This window comes from Neolamprologus multifasciatus, chromosome 14, assembly GCF_963576455.1.
Source record: "Neolamprologus multifasciatus chromosome 14, fNeoMul1.2, whole genome shotgun sequence".
In the NCBI taxonomy this organism is placed as follows: Eukaryota; Metazoa; Chordata; class Actinopteri; order Cichliformes; family Cichlidae; genus Neolamprologus; species Neolamprologus multifasciatus.
The window spans coordinates 40,060,679-40,088,500 of NC_140452.1; the positions used below are offsets into that span (position 1 = coordinate 40,060,679).

At 41.1% G+C, this 27,822-nt stretch overlaps 1 protein-coding gene across 6 annotated transcripts in view; it reads right to left on the reverse strand.

The window, feature by feature from the left end:
• fat3a (FAT atypical cadherin 3a) overlaps positions 1-27,822 on the reverse strand; it is a 175,588-nt gene that overhangs the window by 44,304 nt on the left and 103,462 nt on the right. For all 6 annotated transcript variants that reach the window (XM_085184747.1, XM_085184748.1, XM_085184745.1 and 3 more), the window contains 6 exons: positions 25,051-27,779; positions 23,563-24,934; positions 5,169-5,365; positions 4,915-5,068; positions 4,542-4,775; positions 2,847-3,236 (listed from right to left, as the gene is read on the reverse strand). In XM_085184747.1, the coding sequence (XP_085040873.1) occupies positions 2,847-3,236; positions 4,542-4,775; positions 4,915-5,068; positions 5,169-5,365; positions 23,563-24,934; positions 25,051-27,779 (5,076 nt within the window). The remainder of the gene's footprint in view (positions 1-2,846; positions 3,237-4,541; positions 4,776-4,914; positions 5,069-5,168; positions 5,366-23,562; positions 24,935-25,050; positions 27,780-27,822) is intronic.

The window sequence follows — 27,822 nt, forward strand, 5'->3', positions numbered from 1 at the left end:
TAGAGCTCCTCAGTTGTGGAATGGGAATGGCCTGCCTAACCTCAACTCATAAGTGAATTATCTAAAGCTTTTTAAAAACAAATAAATTTGAAGTTTATCTGTCTCTCTCTATCTCAAATATATATATATATATATATATATATATATATATATATATATATATATACATACATACAGACACACACACACACACACACGCACGGGGGGCATTTTTGAGAAGTTGCTGTCTGTATGTGCATGATATTGACAAGAGGCAATAAAGCAATTACTTCAGTTAAGATAGAGAGAAGTCTGATATTTCCCTCACCACACCTCTCTGCGTAACAGTGGTGTCAGGAGTGGGATTTGGTTACGCCTGTGAATGAAGGAGAAAACATGCTAAATGAGAGGTGTAGGACGTGGAAGAAACTGTGGGACAAGGAAAAGCCCCCTTGCTGACATGGAAGAAAGAGAAGGCAGACAAACAATTGAGCCTGATCCACCACCTGAAGGAGCAATGGCTGATGAGGATGATTTTGAACCAGGTACTGTAACCTAATGGAAAACCCTGAAGAATGTGGTGAACTGTGCCGAGTCGATCCGAGTAGTTACTCTAGGAAAAGGGCCTTTAGGTGAAATGGTAAATGGTAAATGGCCTGTATTTATATAGCGCTTTAAGGGGCCCTAAGGACCCCAAAGTGCTTTACACATCCAGTCATCCACCCATTCACACACACATTCACACACAGTGAAGAGGAGATATGGGTTCTTCCCTTGGTTTTCTGTAATATGAACAGTCCAGATTATTGGACCCAAGATGTTCACAGTTAAACTCCAGCAGAGACGACAGAAGGATCAAACCGCTGCCCAAACTGTGAACCTGCAGACCGTACGGAGCCTGATGGCTTGCTACTTTTAGAGGTCCTGGGCCTCTCTAGTTTTATCAGCGCCTGCTGCATACTCTCCTCTGTGTAGGCTATATACACATGAGACAGATCCACCTCATATGGATCTTTTTCTTGTTTGTCTGGAGCAGGGGTCTGTTTTCTCATGTTGTTGCCAGTGTAAGCCACACATTTCAGCTGCCAATTTCCTTTATTGCCTCTTGCCAATATCATGCACATACAGACAGAAACTTCTCAAAAATGGTCCCCAATCCATTTCCTGCCCACTTTAAATACTCTAAAGTCTTCTCAATTCAGACTGGCCTATAAAAGAGGTGCAATTGAGGCAGGCCTCCTCTTTACTGGGAAAACAAGATGGCCACCACAGAGGAAACCTGCGGAACACTTTGTTACATTAGTGCTTCCCAACACATCAAATCAGACTAAATGTTTATTTTTTTAGATAAATATAAAAAACATATTTGTTAAATTTAAGAGTAAAGAGAGAAATTTTCTGTATTTCTTAATTGCAAATGGCACCCAAATTGTATTCAAAATTGAGCCACACTTGGAGGTCGACAATTCTTTTCCTGGTGTTTTGGTTGATATCTCTTGATTTTACCATGTCTAAGAAAAAGGCTCTACAGGTGTACCACAGGTGTGCCACCAATTTACTCACATGGACTCTACGAACCTATCAGAAGCTTCTTAAGCTCAGAATGGAATCATCTGCAGTTTTCTTATTAATTAACAATAAACTTAGTGTATATGTACTCCTAAATTTGATGAAAGTTAAAAAAAATCATACGAGAATTAGGGGGAATTTATGACTGTGCGCTATTTGCTTGGAATATTGTGTGTAGTTTTTGTTTTACACAGTTGTCAGTCAGGCATCTATCTATGAAACAAATTACACTCCAAAAGACCCCGGGTTTCTGAAAAAATGACCCGGGCTTAAGCCCAGTAAGCCACCCCCCGCCTCGCTGATGGTTGACTCCAAATCTCCCGAGCACTGTGTCGATCTGAGAAAGCAAGACCGAGACAACGAGACCAAGACAAGACCGAGGGATCCGAGACCAAAAGAAGACCAAGACCAAAGTCCGTCGAGACATCCAACTCTAGTTGGACCATTATATATTTTTCAACAGGACAAATCCCAAACACATCTCCAGGTTGTGTAAGGGCTGTTTAACCAAGGAGAGTGATGGAGTGCTCTGCTAGATGGCCTGAGCTTCACAGTCACCTGACGTAAACCCCATCATCCCAAACCATTTGGTTTGGGATGATGGGGTTTAAACCAGATGGTTTGGGATGACAGACTCCAAAGTAAAGGCAAAAAGACCAACAAGTTGTCAGCATCTCTGGAAAGTCCTCAAGATTGTTGGAAAACCATTTCAAGTAACTACCTCATGAAGCTTATCAAGAGAATGCCATGAGTATGCAAAGCAGTAATCAAAGCAAAGGGTGGCTATTTTGAAGAACCTAAAATATATAACATGTTTTGTTTTTTACTCACTAAAACTGGAACCATATTAAATTAGAATTGTATCTTATTCTGATTTTAAGATTAGACTTGAGTGCTGCATAAATAGTTTAATTGATTTCTTATTTTTATCCTTTGATTGTTCTTTTTTCATTGTTTCTGAAAAGCACTTTGTAACCCTGGTTTTTAAAATTGCAGTACAAATAAACTATCATTATTATTGTTATAATTACAATATTGATGGGCAATTTGTATGGCCAAGCCTTGATATTCACTGATGCTCATGCACATTCTACCTTATGATGAAAATCTGTGACAGATTTTTAATGGTCCTAAGAACAACAGATAATGTTGTGAGTCAACATAGCATAGTGAAAGCTGATATAAATCAAGTTAGAGAAAGATACAGATAAATAACATCTTAGAAACTGTAAGAGCAATTAAAAGCACAGCCTAATACTGTAACACCTACACAAAGTGAGAGGGTGTCCCTCACTCACCAGTGAGTGGATGAATGTGGAACTTTCCGTGCTCATTCCCTGATCGGATACTGTAAGTAATCTCAGCATTAGTCCCGATGTCCTTGCTGGCAGCGTAAACTCTCAGAACTTCAGTACCTACTCCCACATCTTCTGGCACAGATGCCAACTGATCACGTCGCTCAAACACAGGTGGATTGTCATTGATGTCCAGGACAGTAATTGTGACATTGACCAGTGAGTAGAGTGGGAGTGGTGAGCCTTGATCAGATGCACAAACTGTTATCTGATAAAATGGCTGGATTTCACGGTCGAGAACTCGTTCCAGGACCACGATGCCTGAGTATTTGTCGATAGAGAAAAATCCTCCTGCAGAGTCAGCCAGGGAATAGATCACCATACGCCCCGGACCTACAGCAATGTCAAAAGAAAAGGGTGAAGCTTTGGGCCTCAGTATACTGAAAACAACACGTTTGCCAGTGCTTGGATTTGTCTTCTTACCAAATGTTGTTATTTTTTGTAGGAGACGATATGAGATTTATACCCAGTTATAAAAAATTTATTTACTAATGGCCTGACATAAAACCTCTATAAAACTCTATTAACTATTAGACTGAATATTTTAAGCACTTCAAAATTTGTATAGAATTAGTTTAACTTCTTTTTAGCACTACAGTATATTAGGTAAGCTTTTATATTAACATTTCCCTGTTACTATTTTTCTCTAAAAGAACTGTTTGGTTTTGCATTAGCTTCTTTCACTTCATGCAGGTTTTGAATTAACGTGTCTGGAAATGTCTGATAAACAGGGCTGCACATAAGTGATCCGCAGGTACGCATTTGCTGTCAAAATAAAAGACGCACACCAGATAAGCTGTAACGCGGATTTGCGTAAATAAGATGTTCTGGAGGAGGATAGACGTTTGTTCAGAACTCTTAAAGATGTCGATGTTTTAAAGATGTAAGCAATTACTTTGCTTACGGAATTTCTCGGAATTTCCGGGAATACGCGCTTCTTTTGCGGTGGAGGAACACCAAAGTAATTGCTTGTGGAGCTTGCTTCTTCGACAGCTTTAAGAGTTCTGAACAAATGTCTGTCCTCCTCCAGAACATCTTATGTACACAAACGCGCGTTCCAACTTCTTATCTGGTGCGCGTCTTTTATTTTGACAGCGAATGTGTACCTGCGGACCACTTATGTGCAGCCCTGCTGATAAAAATATTTCAAAATGGTTTTTCCTTAAAGGTTGTCTCCTTGTGAAATGATTTGTGCCTTCCAGCATGAAGGTTGCTATTTTCACACTGCTTCATGAAAGCAAGTTCACAACAGTCCACAAGCAAGGACCTCTGTGTCAATCTAATCCAACTTTCATTTTCAGCATGACCAAACTCTTCCTCATGGTTCAAACCCAGAGAAGACACATCAGGTCGCAAGCATGATCTGTATCATGCTTAATGACATTTTTGACATTTTTTGTGTTTTTGTGAGAATTCCGGGGAGTGATCCAAAAGGAGTGCTGGAAAGCTTGAGCACTTCAGAAAGAGCCAAATTTCAATTAGGTATGTTGTGTATCTCATTTATATTAAATACTGCTAATTTTTTTTTGATGTTGCTCCATTAGTTGCACCTTGAGTAATTGGTTTCTTGTGATGCAGATTAGCAATGGAAGCAGTACTTGTAGTAGTGATAATATAAACAGTTGCCTAGTGTATCACCTTCATCAGGGTCTATGGCCTGGATACGTGTAAGTAGAGCTTTGGTGACTGTGTCTTCATAGACGCTGGTGGTGTACTGAGACTGGGTGAAAATAGGTGGATTGTCATTCACATCAGTTACTGTCAGATACACCACAGCACGGCACCACCGCCCACCACCGTCAGTAGCCTGGGCAACCAGTTGATAACTAGGTGTCATCTCACGGTCCAGAGGCACAGATGACTTGATCTCACCTGGACAGGTTTAAAACAAGATATGAAACATTGTGATGGAGCCAAACGGGGGGATGACATTTGGCTTGTGTATGATTAAGTTGCGATTCATGCTAATTGAGAGAAAAAGTGTGTATTTAAAGTTGGTCTGCATCCATACCACTGTCTGGGTCAATAGTGAAGTCTTGGGATCCAGGACCATGTAGAGAGTACTGAATCCAAGCACTGATACCCATATCAGCATCTGTAGCTCCAACCCTCAACAAAACACTAGTGACTGGGAGGTCCTCTGGAATGTAGGCAGTATACATAACCTGCAGTCACACACACACACACACACACGGACACAACTAGTTATGCCAAATCAGTTACGTAGAAAAACAAAACAAAAAAATACACAACTTTATTTCTCACCTTGTCACAGATTGGGCTGTTGTCATTGGTGTCTACCACTGTCACTTCTACTGTTGCTTGGGAAACAAACAATCCATCACTAGCTGTGACGTTGATGTTGTAGAGGTTGCATTCTTCCCTGTCGAGTGGGCCCTTTACATACATCTTCCACTCACCCTGGACCAGACCCAGGGCAAATACACCACGATAGTTCCCACCTGGGCGGCACACACAATTAAATACAGAATCAGCCAAGAAATTAGTTAAGTATGGCTGTGAATCCATTTGTAAAATCTGAAGTGCAGTAAAGTCATTTTTAGTTTTCACTGTGGCTGAAGGCAAAGTTCAAAGTCAAAACCTGTGCATTCTAAGTCAAGTTCAAATTTTAAACTACATTTAAAGTTCAAAATGGGTATAAACATCACCATTCTTAATTTCATTTGAAATGTTTTGACAGAGTAAAGTCAATTAAATAAATATTTAAAAATTGTCATTAGTGTTATGCATACATTAATTTGTCATTTCTGTGCAAAATAATGAGCATGTTGCTGTGGCAGGGTGTGTTTTGTGGCTCAGCTGCAGGGGAGGGGCGGAGCAGTGGGTTCAGGGGACAGTGATGTGGAAGGCTGCCTGGCACAGCTGAGATCCATCATGCTAACCATGCCGTCCCTATTTCAGTAGCTGCTGAGGCCCAGAAGAGGTATGTAAGGTTTGGAGTGGAGAACAGTGGGCTGGAGCCCACTGGAAAGTGTATAGTCACAGAAGTATATACATATGTGAGAGTGAGAGTTATTGCCAAATAAACCTGTGGAATCATCGGGTCCTTTATATAAAGTCTTTATCTCTGAGTGTAAGATACGCAAGTTGTCTGTCTGGTAGCTTGAACTACTATTACTTCAGACTTTGCATCGTGTGACTATGTGCCATAATACTGTTGCTGATTTTTAAAAAACTGTTTTGTTTTTTTTCTTTGTTTTTTAAATTATTTAACTTTTTTTGGCTGTCCTGCCTGGCTGCTTCGGAAATTAGAATTATGATCTGAACTGCACTGTTGTGTATCTTGGTTTTCAGGACAGGCAGAAGCTTGTAAGAGAAACAGACACCTGGAACACAAGAATTCGAAAATGCAATCAACAATCTTATTCTGATATTGGTGTACGTGTGTGCGAATGTGATAGAGAAAAAGAGCAAGATTGTCAAGTTCAAGCGTGTGTGTGTCTTTGTCATTAAATGTACTTAGAAATTAGCGAGGGAAGTGACGGGAAAAGGTAAGCGACCCATGTTGTAGGTGACGTCAGACGCCAGAGATATGGTGGAAAAAAAGCGAATGGTAGCATAGAATTTAACAAAGTTTCTTTAAGCTTCAGTATTGCCAAATAAACTAATCAATTGTCATATAACTAACAACATCCGTCCTATCATGTCTAACACCCTGGAGGACAACGGGGAGAGTTTAGACGCTCTCCAAGATTACATCGACCGGTGCTTTAGTAATGAAGAAGGCTCAGAGTGCATCTTCCCCAGCCAAAATTAAGACACCATCATCGAATAGATGTCGCCCGGCAGACTCCCCCGGCACAACATTGCCTGCCGGTGTTCTGGGAATCCATTCTACCTGGCAAACCATCCTACCCGTTGTTTCTGCGCATGCGCACAACACAAAATTCAGTGGCAAATTGTCCTACCTTTGTGAATATTAGCTAGAAAAATACTCTGACTGGTAAAATTAACTGCCAAACCAACCTACCTTTGTGAATGTCACCTACAAGCATACTGAAACTGCTAAAATCTTGTGACAAATCGTCCTACTTTTGCTAATCTGAGCTAGAAGCATACTTTAATAGCTACATTTCAGTGGCAAACCATCCTACCTTTCTGAATATGAGCTAGAAGCGTACTTTAACAGCTGAAATTCAGTGGCAAATCATTCTACCTTTGTTAATGACAGCTACACACATACTCTGACGGGTAAAATTAAGTGCCAAACCATGCTACCTTTGTGAATGTTACCTACAAGCATACTTTAACGGGTAAAATGAAGTGGCAAACCATCCTGGCTGTATGCATATGAGCTACAAGCATACTCTGAGGGGCAAAGTTAAGTGGCAAACCGTCATACCTACTTAAATTGGTGCTGGAATTACTCTGTGACAGCAGAAATGTGCATAAACTACTTATGGTAGGACGTTTTGCCAAAGAAGGATGGTTTGTCAGAACACCGGCAAAGACATTGCAGACATCCTGGAGTCAATCGACAAGCGATTGTCCAGTTTTGATGCGAGGCTGTCCCTGGTGGAGATTTCACACTGGGAATTTAAATCTCTCAAAGAATCCCTGGAATTCAGCCAGCAGAAACGCTTGCCGCTGAAACTGCTACGCTACGGGAGTCGGTCAAATCTCTAACCGATAACGTGACCCAGTTAAACATAGAAAATAAAAAAATTCAAGAATCCGTTATCGATCTACAAGCCCGTAGCATGCGAGACAACCTTGTGTTTTCTGGTATTCCGGAATCTGCCGGAGAGGACGCGGAAGCAACGGTGAAAAGCTTCATTAAAACCCACCTGAAGCTGCCGGAGGACACCGTAAAGAACATCGCCTTCGAAAGAGTGCATCGCTTGGGGGCCGTGAGGTCGCCGACTGGGAGACCACGTCCAATTGTGGCCAAATTCGGCCAATTCAAACAGAAGGAACAGGTGAAGAGTCGCGGCAGGGAGCTGAAAGGAATGGACTTCAGCGTGAACGACCAGTTCCCCAAAGAGATCCTGGAACGACGCAAGGTCCTGTTCCCAGTTTGACGTAGCTTCATCCAGAGAGGCTCCCGCGCCGTCATTGCCGTGGACCGGTGTTCCAGATCTACTGGCGTTTAGATCAACTGGCGTTGGTCGAACGTTGGTTGGCGTTGGTGTGGCAGTCTTGCGTTTCAGGAGCTGCTACCAACAAACCAGCAAAAAAAAACTCCGAATGTGTCATTTGTGACACTTGTGAGGTTATCTCAAACACACTCCGTCAGTCTTGATGCTGTTGAACAACAAAATGTTTAAAAATGTGGCGAGCAAAACAGCAAACAATTAACACCACGCCGATGTTGTTCACAGGACAGCAGGAGTAAACGATCGGGAGACTCTTGTCGTCGTTATCGTCCCCCTCGCATGTTTTATTTCTCCAGTTTCAGCGTGTTTGCTTCACAACTAAAGCGTGCAGTTTACTTTGTGTGCACTAACATGGACTCGAATCAACCAGCGCCACCTCTGGCCAAGTGCCACAGCCTACAGCCAGATCGACTTGTGACACACATCTGCAGGACGTTTGAATTCGTTTCATGCACAGCACATTTGTAACTTTCAATTGTGTCTGTTTGTGCGTCATGCAAATAAACCTTTGAAATGAATGAAATGACACTAATATTTCACTAGTGTTGTAACATCACATGTCGTTAGCGTAGTCTGCCTGTGTCTTTTCTCTGCGAACAAACATTTTAGAGTTGGTTGTTATATACAGTCTGTATAAGTATGGTTAATCTAATGAACATTTATAAGGAGATGGCAGTTACTGTGAATGTACAGCAGGTGATTAAACAGTCAGACAATGACTCTGACAATTTCATTCACAGTTCACAGTTACACAGTGATTAGTAATAAACAGAGCCAGTGAGAGTGAATGGATTTAAGAAAGTGAGTGACTCAGGTGTGTCGATTGGTTTGTCATCTGTTTTTGAGACTGGAGGAGATGTAGAAATCTTTTGTTTTAAATCTTAGTTAGGAAGATTCCTATTTGAAAACAAGCACTTTTTGTGAGAAATGCAAGAAGTACATCTGCAGAAAGCACACAGTTACATTCTGTCCATCATGTGGACAAAATTGAAAATGTTGAACTTTGAAAAACTGAGAACGTTGGGCAAGTTCAAAAGAAATGTGTTTGTAAGAACGAACAACCTTTACCAAATTGTTTGTAAAATAGTTATGGAAAATCTAACTGTTGTATGTCTGTGTTCTACATGTTTATCTCATGGGAAATAAAGTTGCTATTGTTTTATTGCAGTTTTTTGACAATTCTGAGTGGATTTACACAGTACGGGTCAAAATGACCCGCAACAAAATCAACGTCATTTTTTTGTTTTTCAACATAATACAAGGGTTAATTTCCAAAACTTGCATATGATCTTCAATTGGTAGCAGATCCACTATCACATAGCAGCTGGAGCAGTCTCCAATGGAGGTCAGTCCACTGCTGCCACCTGTGGCCAAATACCATAGCCTACTACTAGATTAACTTGTGACACATCTGGTACCCCTGGTACATCCAAATCTACCCACAAACAAGTTGAAAGATGCAATGGCAGCAATGTGGATTGTCAACACTAAAAACAATCAGTAAGCAAAGACAACAGGGATCAATTTTTTCTGTTTATTTAGCACCCACAACATTTGTGCCTTCTGCACAGGGGAAGTCCACACACACTGTGTGGTACCACTTTCCGCAGAAGGTGCATTCAATCTGCAAGATTGAATGAGATTGTCAGAGTCATTGTCTGACTGTTTATTACTAATCACCTGCTGTACATTCACAGTAACTGCCTTCTCCTTACAAATGTTCATTAGATTAACCATACTTATACAGACTGTATATAACAACCAACTCTAAAATGTTTGTTTGCAGAGAAAAGACACAGGCAGACTACTCTAACGACATGTGATGTTACAACACTAGTGAAATATTAGTGTCATTTCATAGGTTTATTTGCATGACGCACAAACAGACACAATTGAAAGGTACAAATGTGCTGTGCATGAAACAAATTCAAACGTGCTGCAGATGTGTGTCACAAGTCGATCTGGCTGTAGGCTGTGGCACTTGGCCAGAGGTGGCGCTGGTTGATTCGAGTCCATGTTAGTGCACACAAAGTAAACTGCACGCTTTAGTTGTGAAGCAAACACGCTGAAACTGGAGAAATAAAACATGCGAGGGGGACGATAACGACGACAAGAGTCTCCCGATCGTTTACTCCTGCTGTCCTGTGAACAACATCGGCGTGGTGTTAATTGTTTGCTGTTTTCGCGATCGCGTCGCGCATGAGGATATCAACAGGTAAACTCGCCACATTTTTAAACATTTTGTTGTTCAACAGCATCAAGACTGACGGAGTGTGTTTGAGATAACCTCACAAGTGTCACAGATGACACATTTGGCGTTTTTTTTTTGCTGGTTTGTCGGTAGCAGCTCCTGAAACGCAAGACTGCCACACATCTGTTCGACCAACGCCAGTTGATCTAAACGCCAGTAGATCTAAACGCCACTAGATCTAAACGCCAGTAGATCTGGAACACCGGCTCTACGTGGACGGACAGCTCTACTGCGACCCCGGCACCACTCCGTGGTTATATTGACTGCACTCCAGATAAGAACCCGCTACACTCTTTTCTTATTCATTCACACTCTCTCCTTTAACATGGGTTTAACCTTGTAATATCAGTATGATGTCATAGCCGATATAACACCGTCACCCTCCGTCATTGCTTTAATTGGAATGTTTCTGTTTCTTTTCTTTTTTGTTGTTGTCGCTTACTGTTCTCGTGGGGTTTTTTTTCTCCCCACTCACCTACAAACAACACCCTCTATTTCACCACGATCACGCAAAAAACATGTGCTCAACGGCAGCACATTTACAACAGCCTCACAGCACACACAGACTTATAGGACACACACGCAAGCCACGCTTGTTCATATTAGTGAATATACACACACATAGTCAGACTTATGGAGCCTCTCACCACACATTTTGTTTTCTCTTTCTATTTACAAACAAGTGATGTCTCCACATTCTCTTCGTCTAAACGAAACACCCAGCGTACATCATTAGACATACACACACAATTATGGGCACACTAAGGTTTGTCACATGGAATGTAAATGGAGCTGGCACCAGAGAAAAAATGTTAAAGATATTTAACCAGCTTAAAAAACTACAGGCAGATGTTGTTTTATTATAAGAGACTCACAGGCCTGTCACAGGTTTAAACGAACTTAAAACACCTGAGTTTCCTAATGTGTTTGCAGCCTGTTATAATTCTAGACAAAGGGGAGTAGCAAATTTAATACATAAAAATGTTAATTTTATAGTACTCGATACAGTTATAGATCCAGAGGCTAGATTCCTTATTATTAAATTATCAGTATTTAACAAAAAGCTATGTATTGTAAGTATATATGGTCCAAATGTTGATGAATCCTCATTCTTCCACGGATTTTTTAGTGCACTCTCTGAACACCTTGATTGCACACTTATTCTTGGAGACGACCTCAACCTTGGACTAAATGAAGAAATGGATAGGCTCAACACAACAGGAACTCAGTGCAATTGGCAGTCCACAAATATAATCGAACAGTATATGAGCGACTTTGGCCTTTGTGATGCATGGCGCTCCCTTCACTCCAACAGTAAGGAATATTCTTTCTCCTCACATGTCCATCACTCCTACTCTCGTCTGGATTATTTCCTAGTCAGCAGCTCACTGCTGAGTGATATTTCAGACACTGAGATTCACCCTATAGCTGTCAGTGACCATGCTACTGTATCTTTAACACTAATACATAAGAAGAACGCTACACCAAGTAAAAACTGGAGATTCAATACATTGCTGCTCAAAGATGAAGACTTTATTAAATATTTTAAAAAAGAGTGGACTTCATATTTAGACTTTAATGACACTCTCGGAACATCAGCTTCTGTTCTATGGGAAGAAGGGAAAGCTGTGATGAGAGATAAAATAATTTCTTTCTCATCACACAAAAAGAAAGAAGAAAACAAAAATATTCAGGAACTAGAAAAAAACATCAAATCTTTAGAAGAAGCCTACGCGTGCGACCAAGATAAAGAAATAATGAACAAAATATGCAAAACAAAACTAGAATTACATGAAATTATTAATTTAAAAGAAAAAACACAATTCCTAGTACAAAGACTTTGCTTGCAGAATTTTGAACACAGTAACAAATCAGGTCAATTTCTAGCTAACCAGTTAAAAATAAATAAATAAAAAACAACTATATGTGCTGTTAAAGATTTATCTGGAAACACAATATATGACCCTGGAAGAATAAACAACATTTTTAGGGATTTCTATGAAACTCTATATTCACCACAAATAAACCCGTCTAAAAATGAAATTGATCAGTTTCTTGACAACGTAACTCTTCCAAAATTACTAGACAGTCAAGCAATGGCACTGGATTCGCCACTGACGCCAGGTGAACTCCAGGAAGCCCTGGTAAGTATGCCCAATAATAAGGCTCCAGGTCCAGACGGCTACCTTGCAGAATTCTACAAAGAATTCTGGACAATTTTGGCACCAGTATTCCACGGAATGTTGCAGGAAATCAAGGAAAATGGCAGACTACCACCAAATATGAATTCTGCCAAGTAAGTAAGTAAGTAAACTTTATTTATTAAGCGCTTTTCACAGACAGACAATCACAAAGCGCTGTACACAAATATTAAAATAAACAATAAAATCAATAGACATTATATACAATGTAAAAGATCAAATGCAAATAATGTAAAAAATATAACATTACAACATGCCAACATTAGTCTCCTGCTAAAACCAGGCAAAGACCCTTTATTTCCCTCAAACTATCGTCCAATATCCCTTATAAATGCAGACCTCAAAATAATCTGCAAATCCCTCTCAAAAAGATTAGAGAAGATAACCCCCTTTTTAATTCATCCTGACCAAACTGGTTTCATAAAAGGTAGGCACTCATCAACAAACACATGTAGATTACTCAATTTCATAGACTACTCATACAGTAAAAACATTGAAACCACAATATTATCTCTAGATGCAGAAAAAGCGTTTGACAGAGTTAACTGGAAATTTTTATTTGCAACTTTACACAAATTTGGTTTTGGAAACTCTTTCATAAACTGGCTAAGAATATTATATAATTCACCAACAGCTTGTGTCAGAACAAATGACCAGACATCCTCCAGTTTCTGTTTCCTGAGGGGCACCAGACAGGGATGCCCACTCTCCCCCTCATGTTTTGCAATTTTTATTGAACCACTAGCAGCGGCATTTAGACAGGCTACAACAATTCAGGGCATAAAATGTAAGAACGTAGAACATAAAATCAGTCTCTATGCGGATAATTTGTTGCTTTTTCTCCAAAACTCACAAACCAACCTTTCTGAGGTAATTACTCTAATAAACTGGTTTTCAAGAGTTTCAGATTATTCAATTAACTGGTCAAAATCTACAGTTCTTCCAATTAACTGCTCCTTCCATAATTCTTCTTCTGCCCCACTACAATCTGGAAATATTAAATATTTAGGTATTAATGTCTCTCCTAAGCTTTCAGACTTAACTAAATTAAACCACATCCCACTTCTAAAGAAAGTAGAAGGCGATCTGACTAGATGGAAATCTCTACCCATATCACTCATGGGAAGGGTCGCCACTATAAAAATGATAATCTTGCCAAAAATAAATTACTTATTTTTAATGATCCCGAACAAACTATCACAAGATTTGTTCAGATCTCTGGATTCGTATATTTCTAAATTCCTTTGGAAAGATAAACCCCCGCGTATCAGCTTAAAAACACTTCAAAGAACCAAAGATAAAGGAGGATTAGATCTGCCTAATTTTCAACAATATTTCTTAGCCAACAGGCTTCAGTACATCTCAGGATGGTTAAAACGTACCTTCTTAGATGAGCCCTGGCTAGATGTTGAACAGGCACTATGCAATAATCTAGAGATTTCAGACCTACCATTTATCAGCTCAAACATCAAAAGACATGAATGCTTTAAAAGCATCGACATCAGCTCTTCTCTGACAGCATGGTGGGAGTTTATAAAAATAACGGTCTTCATTAATCCCATGCAGACATACACCTATCTGGAATAACCCTGACATATTACAAAACAATAATATGATTAATTTTCCAGAATGGAGTTGTAAAGGAATTAAATACTTAGAACATATATTAGAAGGAACAGACTTTCTTCCATTTGACAGACTAGTTATACAATATGGGATCAACAAATTAAATCCATAGTAAAAAAGAAATTTAACCTCAGTCAAGTTGAATTGCAAACACCACCAAGCGCGGTACATTTTCTTACTCTTAAATCCCCTAAATTATTCTTTAAAATATACAGAACACTTTCTAAAATAGATGAATCAATATCCCTTCCTATTGCAAAGTGGGAAGCAGATTTGTCAGTCGGCTTAGACCAAAACATCTGGTCTCAGATATGCTTAAAAACCTTTAAATTGATTAGAAATCCCAGTCTGCAATTAATATAATACAAAATACTACATAGAGTGCACGATACAGGTCATCGGATGTTCCAGATGGGCTTTACATCTTCCAACAACTGCTCACACTGTCAAGGCAATACACCAGACAATTACATCCACGCTCTTTGGTTCTGTCCACCAGTGCTGAAGTTTTGGCATGGGATATGTGAAGACTTATCAAAGTGTCTCAAATGTAAAATTCCACCCTCCCCTTTAGTGTGCTTGTTGGGCAAATTGGATGATGTCACTACAGAAACTAATACAGTCCACATGGTTTTTACTGCCCTATGCATTGCCAAGAAAACGGTCCTCATGAACTGGAAAAATAAAAATAATCTTAATTCTAGCCGATATAGAAACCATCTAATAGATCACATTAGTCTCGAGACAGCCTCTGCCACCACATTAGATCTATCCCTCTGGGCTCCTATGATCGGCTCCATCACCTAGCGGGGGTGGGGGGGTCGTGGTTTGGTCCCGCCTTCGCCATTGGTTGATGTGGAGGTTGGGACGGGCTTAGGGCGTTTGGAGAATCCCTAGGGACGTTATCCCTGGAGGGCTTAACCCAGGGGTTGTGGTCATAACCTGGTTAGTGGCTCTGGTTGCTCTTAGAGGCACATCAGCCTAACTAGGGGGCTCTTCAACTGACAGGGAGTTTGTTCCGTTCTTGCAGGAGTCCACTCTGCAGGTGGGGGAGAGTCTGTGTATTCAACCCCACCTCTGGCGCTGGTGCCCACCTCTCAATTTTAAATCCATGTAGACATTGAGGGTTCTCGGGAGGGGCCGTGCTAACACCTGCTGCTCTCTGGCAGCAGCACCATGCTCTCCCGAGTTTTAAATGCACCTTAGAACAACACGCAGCAACACTACACATGAGCGAGAGGAGGGAGGTTTGGGGTCTACCCCAAACCTCCCTCAGAGCACACTGTTCTCTGCTGGCCATCGGGGCGGGGGGGCTGGAAGGAGGTGTTGGCCGTCCGATTGGGATCTGGGATGTGGGGCCTCCCTGCTGCTGCGGAGCCTGGGGCGGTCTGCTTGCCTCCACCTTGGGGGAAAGGGCAACATCTCCTGGGTCTAGGTGCCGTTTCCCCCTCCAGGGGCAAGGGTACCTGATCCCGGGGTATAGGGTTTGTTTGGGGAGTGTGATTGTGTGTACAGTGTCCACGTATGTCTATCCCTTCGTTGGGTGAGTGCTGAGTATTTGTATATGTGTGCATGAGGGTGGGAATGCATGTCTGTGTCTGTGTGTGCCTGTTTGTCTGTGTCTATATGTCAGGTCGGGTCTTACACTCCACCTCTCTGGGAACTCCCAGGCCCTCCAAAGACCTCTCTCCCCTCACCACACTCCCTGCCGGTAACTGATGCCCTCAGGGGTCGGTGCGTTGGTGGTTCTTGGTGTCCAGGGCTGGGTGCTCAGGTATGTACCAGCTCACTCCCGGTGACTAATTGGCGGGGCCTGGTGCCTGTTACTCGGTCAGGCCTCTTCTGGGGCAAAGGGGGCCCTCGGGCCTCCGGGCCTGCGGGTCGGTTCACTCTGGCACAGCTGGCTGCCGGCAGAGCCGGCGGGCACGCCACTGCAGCCCCCTCTGGCTTCTGCTCTGTGGCTACTGGGTGACCCCTCATCTGGGGCTCTCCTCAGCTCTTCCCAGGAGGGTGGCACGGATGCCCCTCCGGTGGTCCTCCTTGGGCTCACGCACTCTGGGGCCTCTGGATGTCTGGGGCCTGGATCTCCTCCATGCCTGCTTCATGCCCTGGGGGACAGGGCTATGGCTCTCTACATCCTCTAGCAGACCATTACATGGGGAAACCTTGAATAAAAGCGCGCTGACCCACACAGGTGTGCACACGGGTGTTCACTGTTCATAGACATAAACTACACCTCTATTGGCTGCCATTTCCAAGCACATTGTGCACTGTCGGTCCTGCTTGCTACACAACAACATTCAATATTTAGTATTTACTGCTGTTTACACTTCGCTAGATTAACGTGATGGTGTTGTGTTTAGTATGTTGCTCTATTTTTTTGCTTGTTTTCTCTTCTTTTTCTCTCAACAGGTGATCCAGGAGATTTTTTTTTTCTTCTTTCTCTTTTTAAGTGCCCTTTCTCACTGTCCCTCTTCCTATCGGTTTTTCTTTTCCTTCATTTTTCTTTCTCCCTTTCCTATCCCTCAGTCATGTCTGTCCCGTCTGTAACAACTGAAAATAAAATAAAATAAATAATAACAACAAAGGTCGATCAAATGGAAAACTCTGCAAGTGAAATCTACTGAGAGAGCTGTAAGTCCTTCTGTAATGTAATCCACAAAAACGGGGCAGAAAAGAAGAATGTCTTCTTTCCAAGTTCTGTACAAACTGATGCAACACTCAATGTAATTAAGTCTTGAGCCAGTTAGGAGGGGTAAAAAGTTGGTAGCAAGATGCCTTTTCCTTGTAGTGAAAGTGAAACACAAATTAGCAATGATTTTGGAAAAAAGAAAAAAGTTTATTTAACAGGTGAGCAATATGTAGCTTATAGGAAAGATTATCACCAATCACAAACACCCAAGTATTTGTATGAGGTCACAGGTTCAATAGAAATGCCGGGTACAAGAGAGTGAAGTACTGCAGGCATGCACTTTCTATTTCAGAACAACATGACCTTGGTTTTACAGTGGGGCAAAAAAGTATTTAGTCAGCCACCGATTGTGCAAGTTCCCCCACTTAAAATGATGACAGAGGTCAGTAATTTGCACCAGAGGTACACTTCAACTGTGAGAGACAGAATGTGAAAAAAAAATCCATGAATTCACATGGTAGGATTTGTAAAGAATTTATTCGTAAATCAGGGTGGAAAATAAGTATTTGGTCACCTCAAACAAGGAAAATCCCTGGCTCTCACAGACCTGTAACGTCTTCTGTAAGAAGCTTTTCTGTCCCCCACTCGTTACCTGTATGAATGGCACCTGTTTGACCTCATCATCTGTATAAAAGACACCTGTCCACAGCCTCAACCAGTCAGACTCCAAACTCCGCCATGGCCAAGACCAAAGAGCTTTCGAAGGACACCAGGAAAAGAATTGTAGACCTGCACCAGACTGGGAAGAGTGAATCTACAATAGGCAAGCAGCTTGGTGTGAAAAAATCAACTGTGGGAGCAATAATCAGAAAATGGAAGACATACAAGACCACTGATAATCTCCCTCGATCTGGGGCTCCACGCAAGATCTCATCCCGTGGGGTCAAAATGATCATGAGAACGGTGAGCAAAGATCCCAGAACCACACGGGGGGACCTGGTGAATGACCTGCAGAGAGCTTTGACCAAAGTAACAAAGGTCACCATCAGTAACACACTACAACGGCAGGGAATCAAATCCCGCAGTGCCAGACGTGTTCCGCTGCTGAAGCCAGTGCATGTCCAGGCCCGTCTGAAGTTTGCCAGAGAGCACATGGATGATACAGCAGAGGATTGGGAGAATGTCATGTGGTCAGATGAAACCAAAGTAGAACTTTTTGGTATAAACTCAACTCGTCGTGTTTGGAGGAAGAAGAATACTGAGTTGCATCCCAAGAACACCATACCTACTGTGAAGCATGGGGGTGGAAACATCATGCTATGGGGCTGTTTTTCTGCCAAGGGGACAGGACGACTGATCCGTGTTAAGGACAGAATGAATGGGGCCAAGTATCGTGAGATTTTGAGCCAAAACCTCCTTCCATCAGTGAGAACTTTGAAGATGAAACGAGGCTGGGTCTTCCAACATGACAATGATCCAAAACACACCGCCCGGGCAACAAAGGAGTGGCTCCGTAAGAAGCATTTGAAAGTCCTGGAGTGGCCTAGCCAGTCTCCAGACCTCAACCCCATAGAAAATCTGTGGCGGGAGTTGAAAGTCCGTGTTGCTCGGCGACAGCCCCAAAACATCACTGCTCTTGAGAAGATCTGCATGGAGGAATGGGCCAAAATACCAGCTACTGTGTGTGCAAACCTGGTAAAGACCTATAGTAAACGTTTGACCTCTGTTATTGCCAACAAAGGTTATGTTACAAAGTATAGAGTTGTATTTTTGTTATTGACCAAATACTTATTTTCCACCCTGATTTACGAATAAATTCTTTACAAATCCTACCATGTGAATTCATGGATTTTTTTTTCCACATTCTGTCTCTCACAGTTGAAGTGTACCTCTGGTGCAAATTACTGACCTCTGTCATCATTTTAAGTGGGGGAACTTGCACAATCGGTGGCTGACTAAATACTTTTTTGCCCCACTGTATTTGTATTTAATACCAGTCAGAGCTGACACAGCTGTGACTGTATACAATCAAAAGCTAGCTGTGACTGTTCAGAAACCATCTTGATGGTATGAGCATTTGCCTTCCTAATGGAGGCATTGAACCAATTACGAAACGAAAACATAGCCAATCGTCATTAGTCAGACTTTCTCGCAGTAGCCCACGTCTGGTTTCTCTTATGTAGGAGAATGGCCAATGGAAATATCTCCATGCTAAATTGGAATTGTAATACGACCCCAGTTAAATCTGACTGAAGTCATAAATAAAAACTTTAAATTTCTTTTTGTAAAGATACCAGGCTTGGACTGTAAGAGTTTAGCTTTTCTCACCCACAAACCTATTTGGCATACTAGTTAAAAAAAAGTGTTAATAAGAGATGATTTATCTGGTGATTTGGGATTAAGGCATATACGGCTTTGAATATTTTGTTTAAAATTTAAAGAAAAACAGTGTGCAATCAGACGAAGAAGAAAGTCAGTCCCAATTAAAATAATTTATTTCATTAAAATGCAGTTCAGATAAAAGTCAAATTGGAGAAGGCTCTGCGCTAGGGGAAGCAGATAGTGGCCAATAGTAGCCAACCACAGCCATAGACTGATTTCCAAACAGGTTAATTACTTAGGTCTGTAATTTCAAACTGCGTAGGTGCAGATCTTCAAGACTTGAGCAGCTTCCCAAGACTTCTCTGGAACAGTCAGAATTCAATCATATCCATTTTGGGTTTTTTTTTTTTTTTTTTTAATCTGCTGGTGTATCACATACAGCCAGGGGCTGAGGGTTAGGCTAAATACCCCCCCAAAAAATTAAAGCATCATTATTAGACACTTGCATATAAAGTTTCTGGGAAACAAACAACTATAAGAACTAGTATTAAAGGCTGACAACAGAGAGAATGACACTGCTATCAGCTGCTGTTTGTGGGTTTATTGCTGACTTTTACAGTTTGATGCAGAGAATATCAAGTAAAGTTAGAGGCCACTTGTTTTTAAAGTTGTGTCAGGAATGGAGCGTGTGGAAGAGGATCCAAAGGCAGATTATGTTAAACAAAAAAACCTGATACTTCTATAGCACCATTCTATTCAGTTGAAAATTTCAACCATTTTCTACTGCAGACCTTACTCAGCCAGTCACACCTACATTCACACAGCACATTTATCATCTACACCTAAACGCGTGGATGTGACAGTGTAGTTGATGTGGGTTACAAAAGCTTTTCAATACAATCTAACCAGTGTCACTCAGGGAGAAAACACAGGAAATGTCAGTAATCACATCCAGTATAAAGTATGTAAGATTTGGCAGTGCTCTATCTGACATTGTGATTTATAGTACTGGAGCTCCAGAAAGGGCTGCACTGTTTCAATTCCTGTTCACTTATTACACTTCAGACTTTCAGTACACCTCCAGGATCTCCCTCTACAGAAATATTCAGATGATTATGCAGTAGGGTGAAAATATGTGTGATATGCAGGAGGAGAGTATTAGTAGAAGAGTTTGTGGAATGGTTCTGCTTTTGAATGGGTATAAGACCAGAGAAAGACCAACCTCCGAAAGAGTACAACTAGATGGTCCATGACTATCCTGAGACAGAATGTCAGTGTGGTGTACATAAGAGTACAAGTCCACAACGACAACAGACTGAACTAGACAATGAACAGATACAAGCAGTGAAGGAGCTGACTCTAAAGTTTTGAAGTTGAATGTTGCATTTGAAATTACATGATGATGCAGAAATTACATACAATCACACAGAGTGAATAAGGTGATTGAGGAAGAAATACTGCATCATGAAATAGTGACTCATGGGAAGCCTAAGCCTATTGCAGTGTAACAAAGGAAAGATTCAGTGTCACCAGATCCAGTTCAAACTACATTGTTTAGCAAAAGGGAAGTTTTGGTAATGGACTGGTTTTTATATAACGATTTTCTGCTCTACCTGAGCACTCAAAAAGGCTTTATACAAATACTTAATTTATTCCTCTTCATACATGCACTTTTTTCTCTTATGCTTAAGTGTTTTCTGACATTTACACACATTCACACTCCAGTGCATGCATCACAGGGGTTAGTATCTGGCTCAAGGATATTTGGTATGCACACTGAAGCAACCAGGAATCGAACCACCAAACTTCCAATTAGTAAATGACTTGCTCTATCCTCCTGGGTTACAATCACACCAATTTTTAAACCTAGTCTTTAAAGTCGACAAGGTGTCCATTTCCTGAATCAAAACTGGTGCGTCTTACACAGAAGAAGGGCCCATAAGCCAAAGGCTCTGCCTTATGGTATTATGGGTCGTTGTTGGGGTTTTCACTGTATTATTTTAGGGTTCTTTACCTTACAGTATAAAGGATCTTTAGGGAACAGTTGTTGTGATTTGGCACTATATAAAGGAAATTCTATTTCATTTGTCAAGATTGGCAAAATTACGGAAAGTAATAATAACTCAATTGCATATTCTATAAAGATTTATGGTTAAGGAGATTTAATGAATTTTAAATGTATCTAATTATAGTATGTTGTTTTTTCCTGTAGCTCACTGCCCGTTGATCAGCCAAATCACTCTGTTTAATCAGACATGCACTTGGAGAGCAATCATTATCCATACTGTATAATAATTTATGAATATTTTAGATTTGATCTGCAGATTTGGACCTTATTCATACAAAGAATATCCCAGGCTGACTTCAAGAAACATTGAAAGATGGTATTTGTTTCCTGAATCCCACAGTAAGAGTCTACTATCTTTTGATACCAATTGAATTTTAAAATTCTGTCACAGTCACAAAGTAATTATAGCACTAGCACTGCTATGATTGCTGCTAGTATAATGTGCCACCCAATGTGTGAGCAAATTGTGACATAATCCTAAACCTAACTGGTTCCATGGTTCACCCTTATGTAGGACCAAAAAAAAAAGAGAAAACATCGTCAGTGTTTACAACTTTGGATACTGTGGCTTAAAAAGCCGCAAATCAGAAGTACTTGACTCCCTGGTATAACTCTCAAACGTGCAGCTTGATGCAGATAACCCATAAGCTGGAGAGAAAACGGGATCTCACCAATTTTGAAAATCCTCATTTAGCCTGAAATAAGGGTTTGTTGCTCTATAAAAATACTAGCAGCCACCATGACAAAGACGAGACAAGGAACTGATTGTGGACCTTAGGCAGACCAGGAAACAGTGACCCCTATTTCAATCCATGTGGATTCAAGTCAATGTGGACATTGTGGAGAGCACTATAAATACCTTGGAGTACAAATTGACAATGAACCGGACAAGCTTAAAAACACCACTGCACTTTACAGGAAGAGCCAGAGAAACATTAGAAACATGATGTTGGTCAATGGTAACTACATTCATCATCTTCCTCACCAGCTTGCCTGAAAAACTCACTACAAAGCCTTCAGCTGATCCAACATGGTGCTGCAAGAGTACTGACAGGGACTAGAAAGAGAGAGTACATTTCCCCAATACTGGCTTCTCTTCATTGACTCCCTATTTAACCCAGAATTGAATTTAAAATCCTTCCTCCCACATATAAGGTTTCTTAAAGGTTATCTTAAGACCTCATTGTTCTGTATCACCCCAATGGAGCACTTTGCTGCCACACTGTGGACTTGTGGTTCCTAGGATATTTTAAAAGTAAAATGAGTGGCAGAGCCTTCACCTTCAGCCTGAATCTTCTCTTAGTTATACTGCACTAGGGAACTCATGATGCACCAGGTGTCTCTTCTTCACTCACCTTTTTGAGTCACTGTCTTTACACGCCACTCTGTATTTACTCATTACCTATTATTAACTTCTCACTCTCTTCCACAATGTGTTTTTTGTCCTGTCTTCCTCCCATTACCACCAAATGGTTGTGTTATGTTTGACAGTTCAATGTCGCATCAGCATCATCATAGGGGTGACTGTAGGTCAGGTGGTAGAGCCAGTCCCCTACTTATTGGAAGGTTGGTGGGTCGATCCCCGTTTGCTCGAGTGTGCATGCCAAATATCCTTAGGTAGGATACTAACCCTGAGTTGGTCTCTAATTCGTCCATTGGAGCATGAGTGAGTGTTGGATAGAAAGACCATAGAAAAAAATGCTTGTGGGAAATGGTGAATGAGGCAAGTTGTGTAAAGCGCTTTGAGTGCTCAGAGTAGCAAAGCACTATATAAAAAACAGTCCATTTACCATTTTATTCCAAACAACTGGTTCAGAACTGTTTTTATCATCTAAGGAATGTTTCTAAAATCAAACTACTGGTTTAAAACGCTGAACTTGAGATGATTATTCATGCCTTGTTCTTATCCCAACTGGGTTATTATAATAGTCATTTGATTTTTTTCAACAACAGCTTCGGATCACCTTCAGACTGTACAAAATGCTGCAGCAAGACTTAACTGGTACCAACAGAAAATCAATATCACTCCAGTTTTTGCTTCTCTTCATTGTTGTTGTTTTGCATTTTGTTTTAAATTTTGTTTATTTATTTATTTTACATTCTTATTATTATTATTTTTTTTTTTTACTGTGAAACACTTTGTGATTTTTTTCAGTAAAAAGTGCTATATAAATACATTTTACTTAAGTTTTTGCTCAAAAAGGGGTTGGAGAGATCGCTTGATTGTTGCAGGTTTCTCTGTCTGTTATTGTAAGTGTAAAATAGTGTAAAATACTTAGTGACAACTGCTGTTGTGATTTGGCGCTATAAAAATAAAGTGCTCTGAATTGAATTACCTAACGTCAATTGTTGATTTAATTAATCGATGTATTTAAGTTTTTTTCTGTTTTCTATCTGTTATTCCTTAACAATGCAGTAAAAAATATTTGCCTTGGGACTTACCAGTGATGTGATAGCTGACTTGACGGTTGAAGGCAGAGCTATCATCATCTCTAGTTATCAGCACAGCCACAACCTCTCCTGGGCGGTCACTCTCCTGAACAGAACCAAAGATGTGGTTCTCCATGAACCTGGGAGGGTTGTCATTGATGTCTGACAATGAAACTGTGACAGTGGTTATACTGGAAAGAGTCAGGGTCTCCCCAAGGTCTGAGGCCACCACTGTAAAAGTGTACGAGGGGCTAGTTTCATGATCCAGGTCTTTGCGTGTAGTGATCCAACCAGTATTGCTGTCAATGCTAAAAGTGCTGACCAGTGTGTCTGAATCCTCTTTTAACTGGATTAATGAACCAAGTTTATATGTTACCTGGCCATTTGCTCCAGAATCTGGGTCTCTTGCTTGAACTTGAATGATTCTGGTTCCAACTGGCATTCCTTCCATAATGGTGGTATCATATGAGTTGGCCTCAAAAGCTGGTTTGTTGTCATTCAAATCCAATATCTTGACTTCAACTTCAACACAACTCACCGAATCAAGCTTAGCCTGTTGTGCCGTGGCAGTGACTTTGAAGTAGTATCCTTTGATCACCTCGTAGTCCAAAGGCTTATCAAGTTTGATCACTCCAGTATGCTTTTCCACCACAAACACACCATCTTGGTTGTTTTCACCAGCCTCTCCATTAACCAGGGCAAAAGTAGTAGAGAGTGATGTAAATTCAAGAGGAGCGTTGAGGTGAACTGTTCCTATGACTGAACCAATAGGAGTGTTCTCTGGTGTATTGAATAAATAATGATATTGGCTAAAGGATGGAATAAAAGTCTCTGGAGAAAGAACATGGATATAGACAGATACTAGAGAGTGTCTGACTGGATTTCCTCCATCAACAGCCTTCACAAAGAAAGATAATACAGAGTTTCTGAAATGGCTGAAACTGCCTTTAGTCACCATCCATCCATTGTCCGGGTCTATCTCCAAAATGTCTACCACTGGTACATTTGCCTCACTGTAAAGTGAATATGTCACTTTAGCATTAATGCCATGATCAGGATCATGGGCCTGAATCTGTGTCACCAAAAAACCTTGAGCCACATCAGATTTCACTGAAGCTCGATACTCTGTGGCATGGAAACAAGGTGCATTATCATTATCGTCCAATAGAGTAACTTGTACTGTACAGTAAGAGACTTGTCCACCTAAATCTTGGGCCGCCACTGTGAGAACAATGTCTTTGTTAGCTGGATCCTCACGATCAAGTTTTTCTGTGGTGTAGATCTGACCATTTGCATCGATGCTGAACTTGTCCTTACCAACATCATTCACAAAGGAATAAGTTATGAGCCCAAACTCTCCTGGGTCTGCATCTGTTGCCTTGACCTGAAATGAAAATTTTGATCACCCTTGTCAATTCAGAAAAATACTTTATAGCTACTTAATATACTTAATGTTATTTCTTTTTAATGTATAATTTAATGAATCCTTACTGCACCTACCTGTATAACTTTGGTTCCCACAGCAGCATTCTCTCTTAGCTCCGCCTCATACATATTCTGTCCAAACACTGGACTATGCAGATTGGCCCTCCACACTTTTACATGAACCTGTGCAGTGCTGGTGAACACCCCATCAGATACTGAAACATTGAGACTATAGGCAGGCTCCATTCTTTGCTTACGGTGGCTGGACAGAGTGATTATCCCTGTCTTTTTTTCTATTGCAAAATTCCTTTTTTCATTTCCTGATAAAATACTGTACTCCAACTTGTCAAAATCTGAGCTGTCTGCATCAGATGCCTGGACACAGGTTATAAAGTGACCCCTTGTTGCCAACTCATTCACATATGCCTCATAGAGCAGCTGGTTGAAAACTGGAGGATTGTCATTTATGTCATTCAACATGACTGTCACAGACACTTCGCTACTCAGTGGTGGAAAACCATTATCAGTTGCTCTGACAATAAAGTCATATTTTTGGAGTAGTTCATGGTCTAGCATACGAGCTGTCAGGATTAATCCACTGCTACTGTCAATATGAAAGTACTCTGTATTATTACGTGAATTTGAGAAGATCTGGTAGCGGACAACATTGTTTTTCTCTGAATCTTTGTCTGTGGCAACTACTTGGAGTGCTGGCGTTCCAATCATGGCTGTTTCAGATAAAACTACCCTGTAGGTCATTTTCTGGAAGATAGGTGGATTATCATTGACATCCTGGACAAACACATCTACATCAACCTCAGCATGGGCACCAGTAAGATAGTCCGTGGCTCTAACAGTCAGGTGGTAAGATGATGTTGCCTCAAAATCCAAAGCATGGATGACACTTATGACTCCGGTATCAAAACCAATGTCAAACTGTAGGGATGGATCTCCATCAACAATTGTGTAGATGATGCTTTGTCCTTCAGGGCTTGAGGCATTGATGCCAAGGATAGGTGTGTGCACAGCTACATCCTCATTCACAGCAACAGTATAAAATGATTTGGCAAAAACAGGCATGGCTTTGTTGACTACAGTGATGGGAAACTCTATTGTAGATGAAAGGGGTGGATAACCACTGTCTCTGGCATATATCACCATTCGGTATTCCACATTGGACAAATCAGACTCAAAAGACCTCTTGAGGCTGAGACTACCTGTCTGCCTGTTGATTTCAAAATGACCATGGTCATCTTTGAGATAGTAAGATACTTGCCCATTAATTCCTTTGTCACCATCTACTGCCATGACCCTGAAAATGGGTGATCCTGGTTCAGCTTCTACTTGAACAGCTGCATAATAAGGAAGTCCAACAAACACAGGGGCATTATCATTTATGTCTTCAACTTGGACTCTAACTACGACTCTAGCCACATGGAGAGGGTCATGCTCCTTTCTTGCCTCAACCACCAGTTCATAGAACTCTTGCTCTTCACGGTCAAATGCTATACCTGTGGTCTCAATGACTCCAGATGTTGGGCGAATTTTGAAATGTGTACCAGGATTCAACAAGTTGTACTTTAGTGGTTCATTCAGACGGTTTCCAATAGCATTGACCACAGCTACCTTTGTGATATTCAATATATTCTCTTTAATAGATGAAGAGTAAATACTGTGGGTGAAGCTGAGACCAGAGTCTAGAGCTTCTCTGACAAGTATAGTCACCAAAGCCATGCTAGAGAATTTACCATCTGAAACTCTGACACTGAAGCGGAAACGCTCTTTGGAAAAGTTGTTGTTTTTGACTACAATAATTCCACTTGAAGGTTTGATGGCAAAGTGCTGCAGTTCTCCATCAGTCAGAGAGTATATAAGCTCTGTAGTGATGTCTTTGTCAGGGTCTGTCGCTGAAACCTCAAGTGCTTCAACTCCAACATAAGTGGGGAGTAACAGGACTGTTTCATAAGAACTCTGGGTGAAGCGAGGTGGGGAATCATTTGTGTCAATCACTTGTATTGTGACCTCAGTTGGACTTTCTGCTGTCAACTGTGGCGTTCCGTTGTCTCTCACATGTACGTGGAAATGAAAGATAGTAAAGGTTTCATAATCTAAATTAGCAATGGTTCTGATGGAGCCAGTTCCTGAGTCCACGGTGAAGAACATTTTTGCTGTGTCTTCAATAATCTGGTATACCAGCAGTGCATTTTGGTTACGGTCAGCATCAGTGGCTTTTATTACTAGAGGTGAACCATCTAAGTTTAAGACTACACTGTTAATTGGTGCTGCCTCACTAATACTCCCATGGTAGTGAAGCTCCTGGAACACTGGAGGGTTGTCATTATCATCCACTACCTGGATTAACAGAGTAGCATTGGAGGCCATGCCAGCCATGTTAATAGCCTGGACTATCAGTGTGTAAGAAGTTGTAGTCTCATAATCAAGCGATTTTTGAGTAGTAATCACTCCACTATACTGATTTATCTGAAAAACATGATTGGTATTGCCCTGCTTGATGTCATAATTGAGGGTGGACTGGCTGACAGCACTGACTGTACTGACAGAGGTCCCAACCAATGCATTCTCCATGATTTCAGTCTGGTACTCAGGTTGAGGGAACTTTGGACCAGCATTATCAGATAGAGTGACAGCAATCCGCACTATTGTGGTAGTGGAAAGTGGGGGGGAGCCACTGTCAATTACTCTGACAGTGAGAATATAATGGCCTATGCTGGATAGGTCCAGCTCATGCGCAACAGTGATGACACCTAAAACTGGCTCAACTTGGAATGTATTTCCACTGTTGCCTGTTGAAGAGAAAAATAAAAAATAAAAAACAATAATAGACAA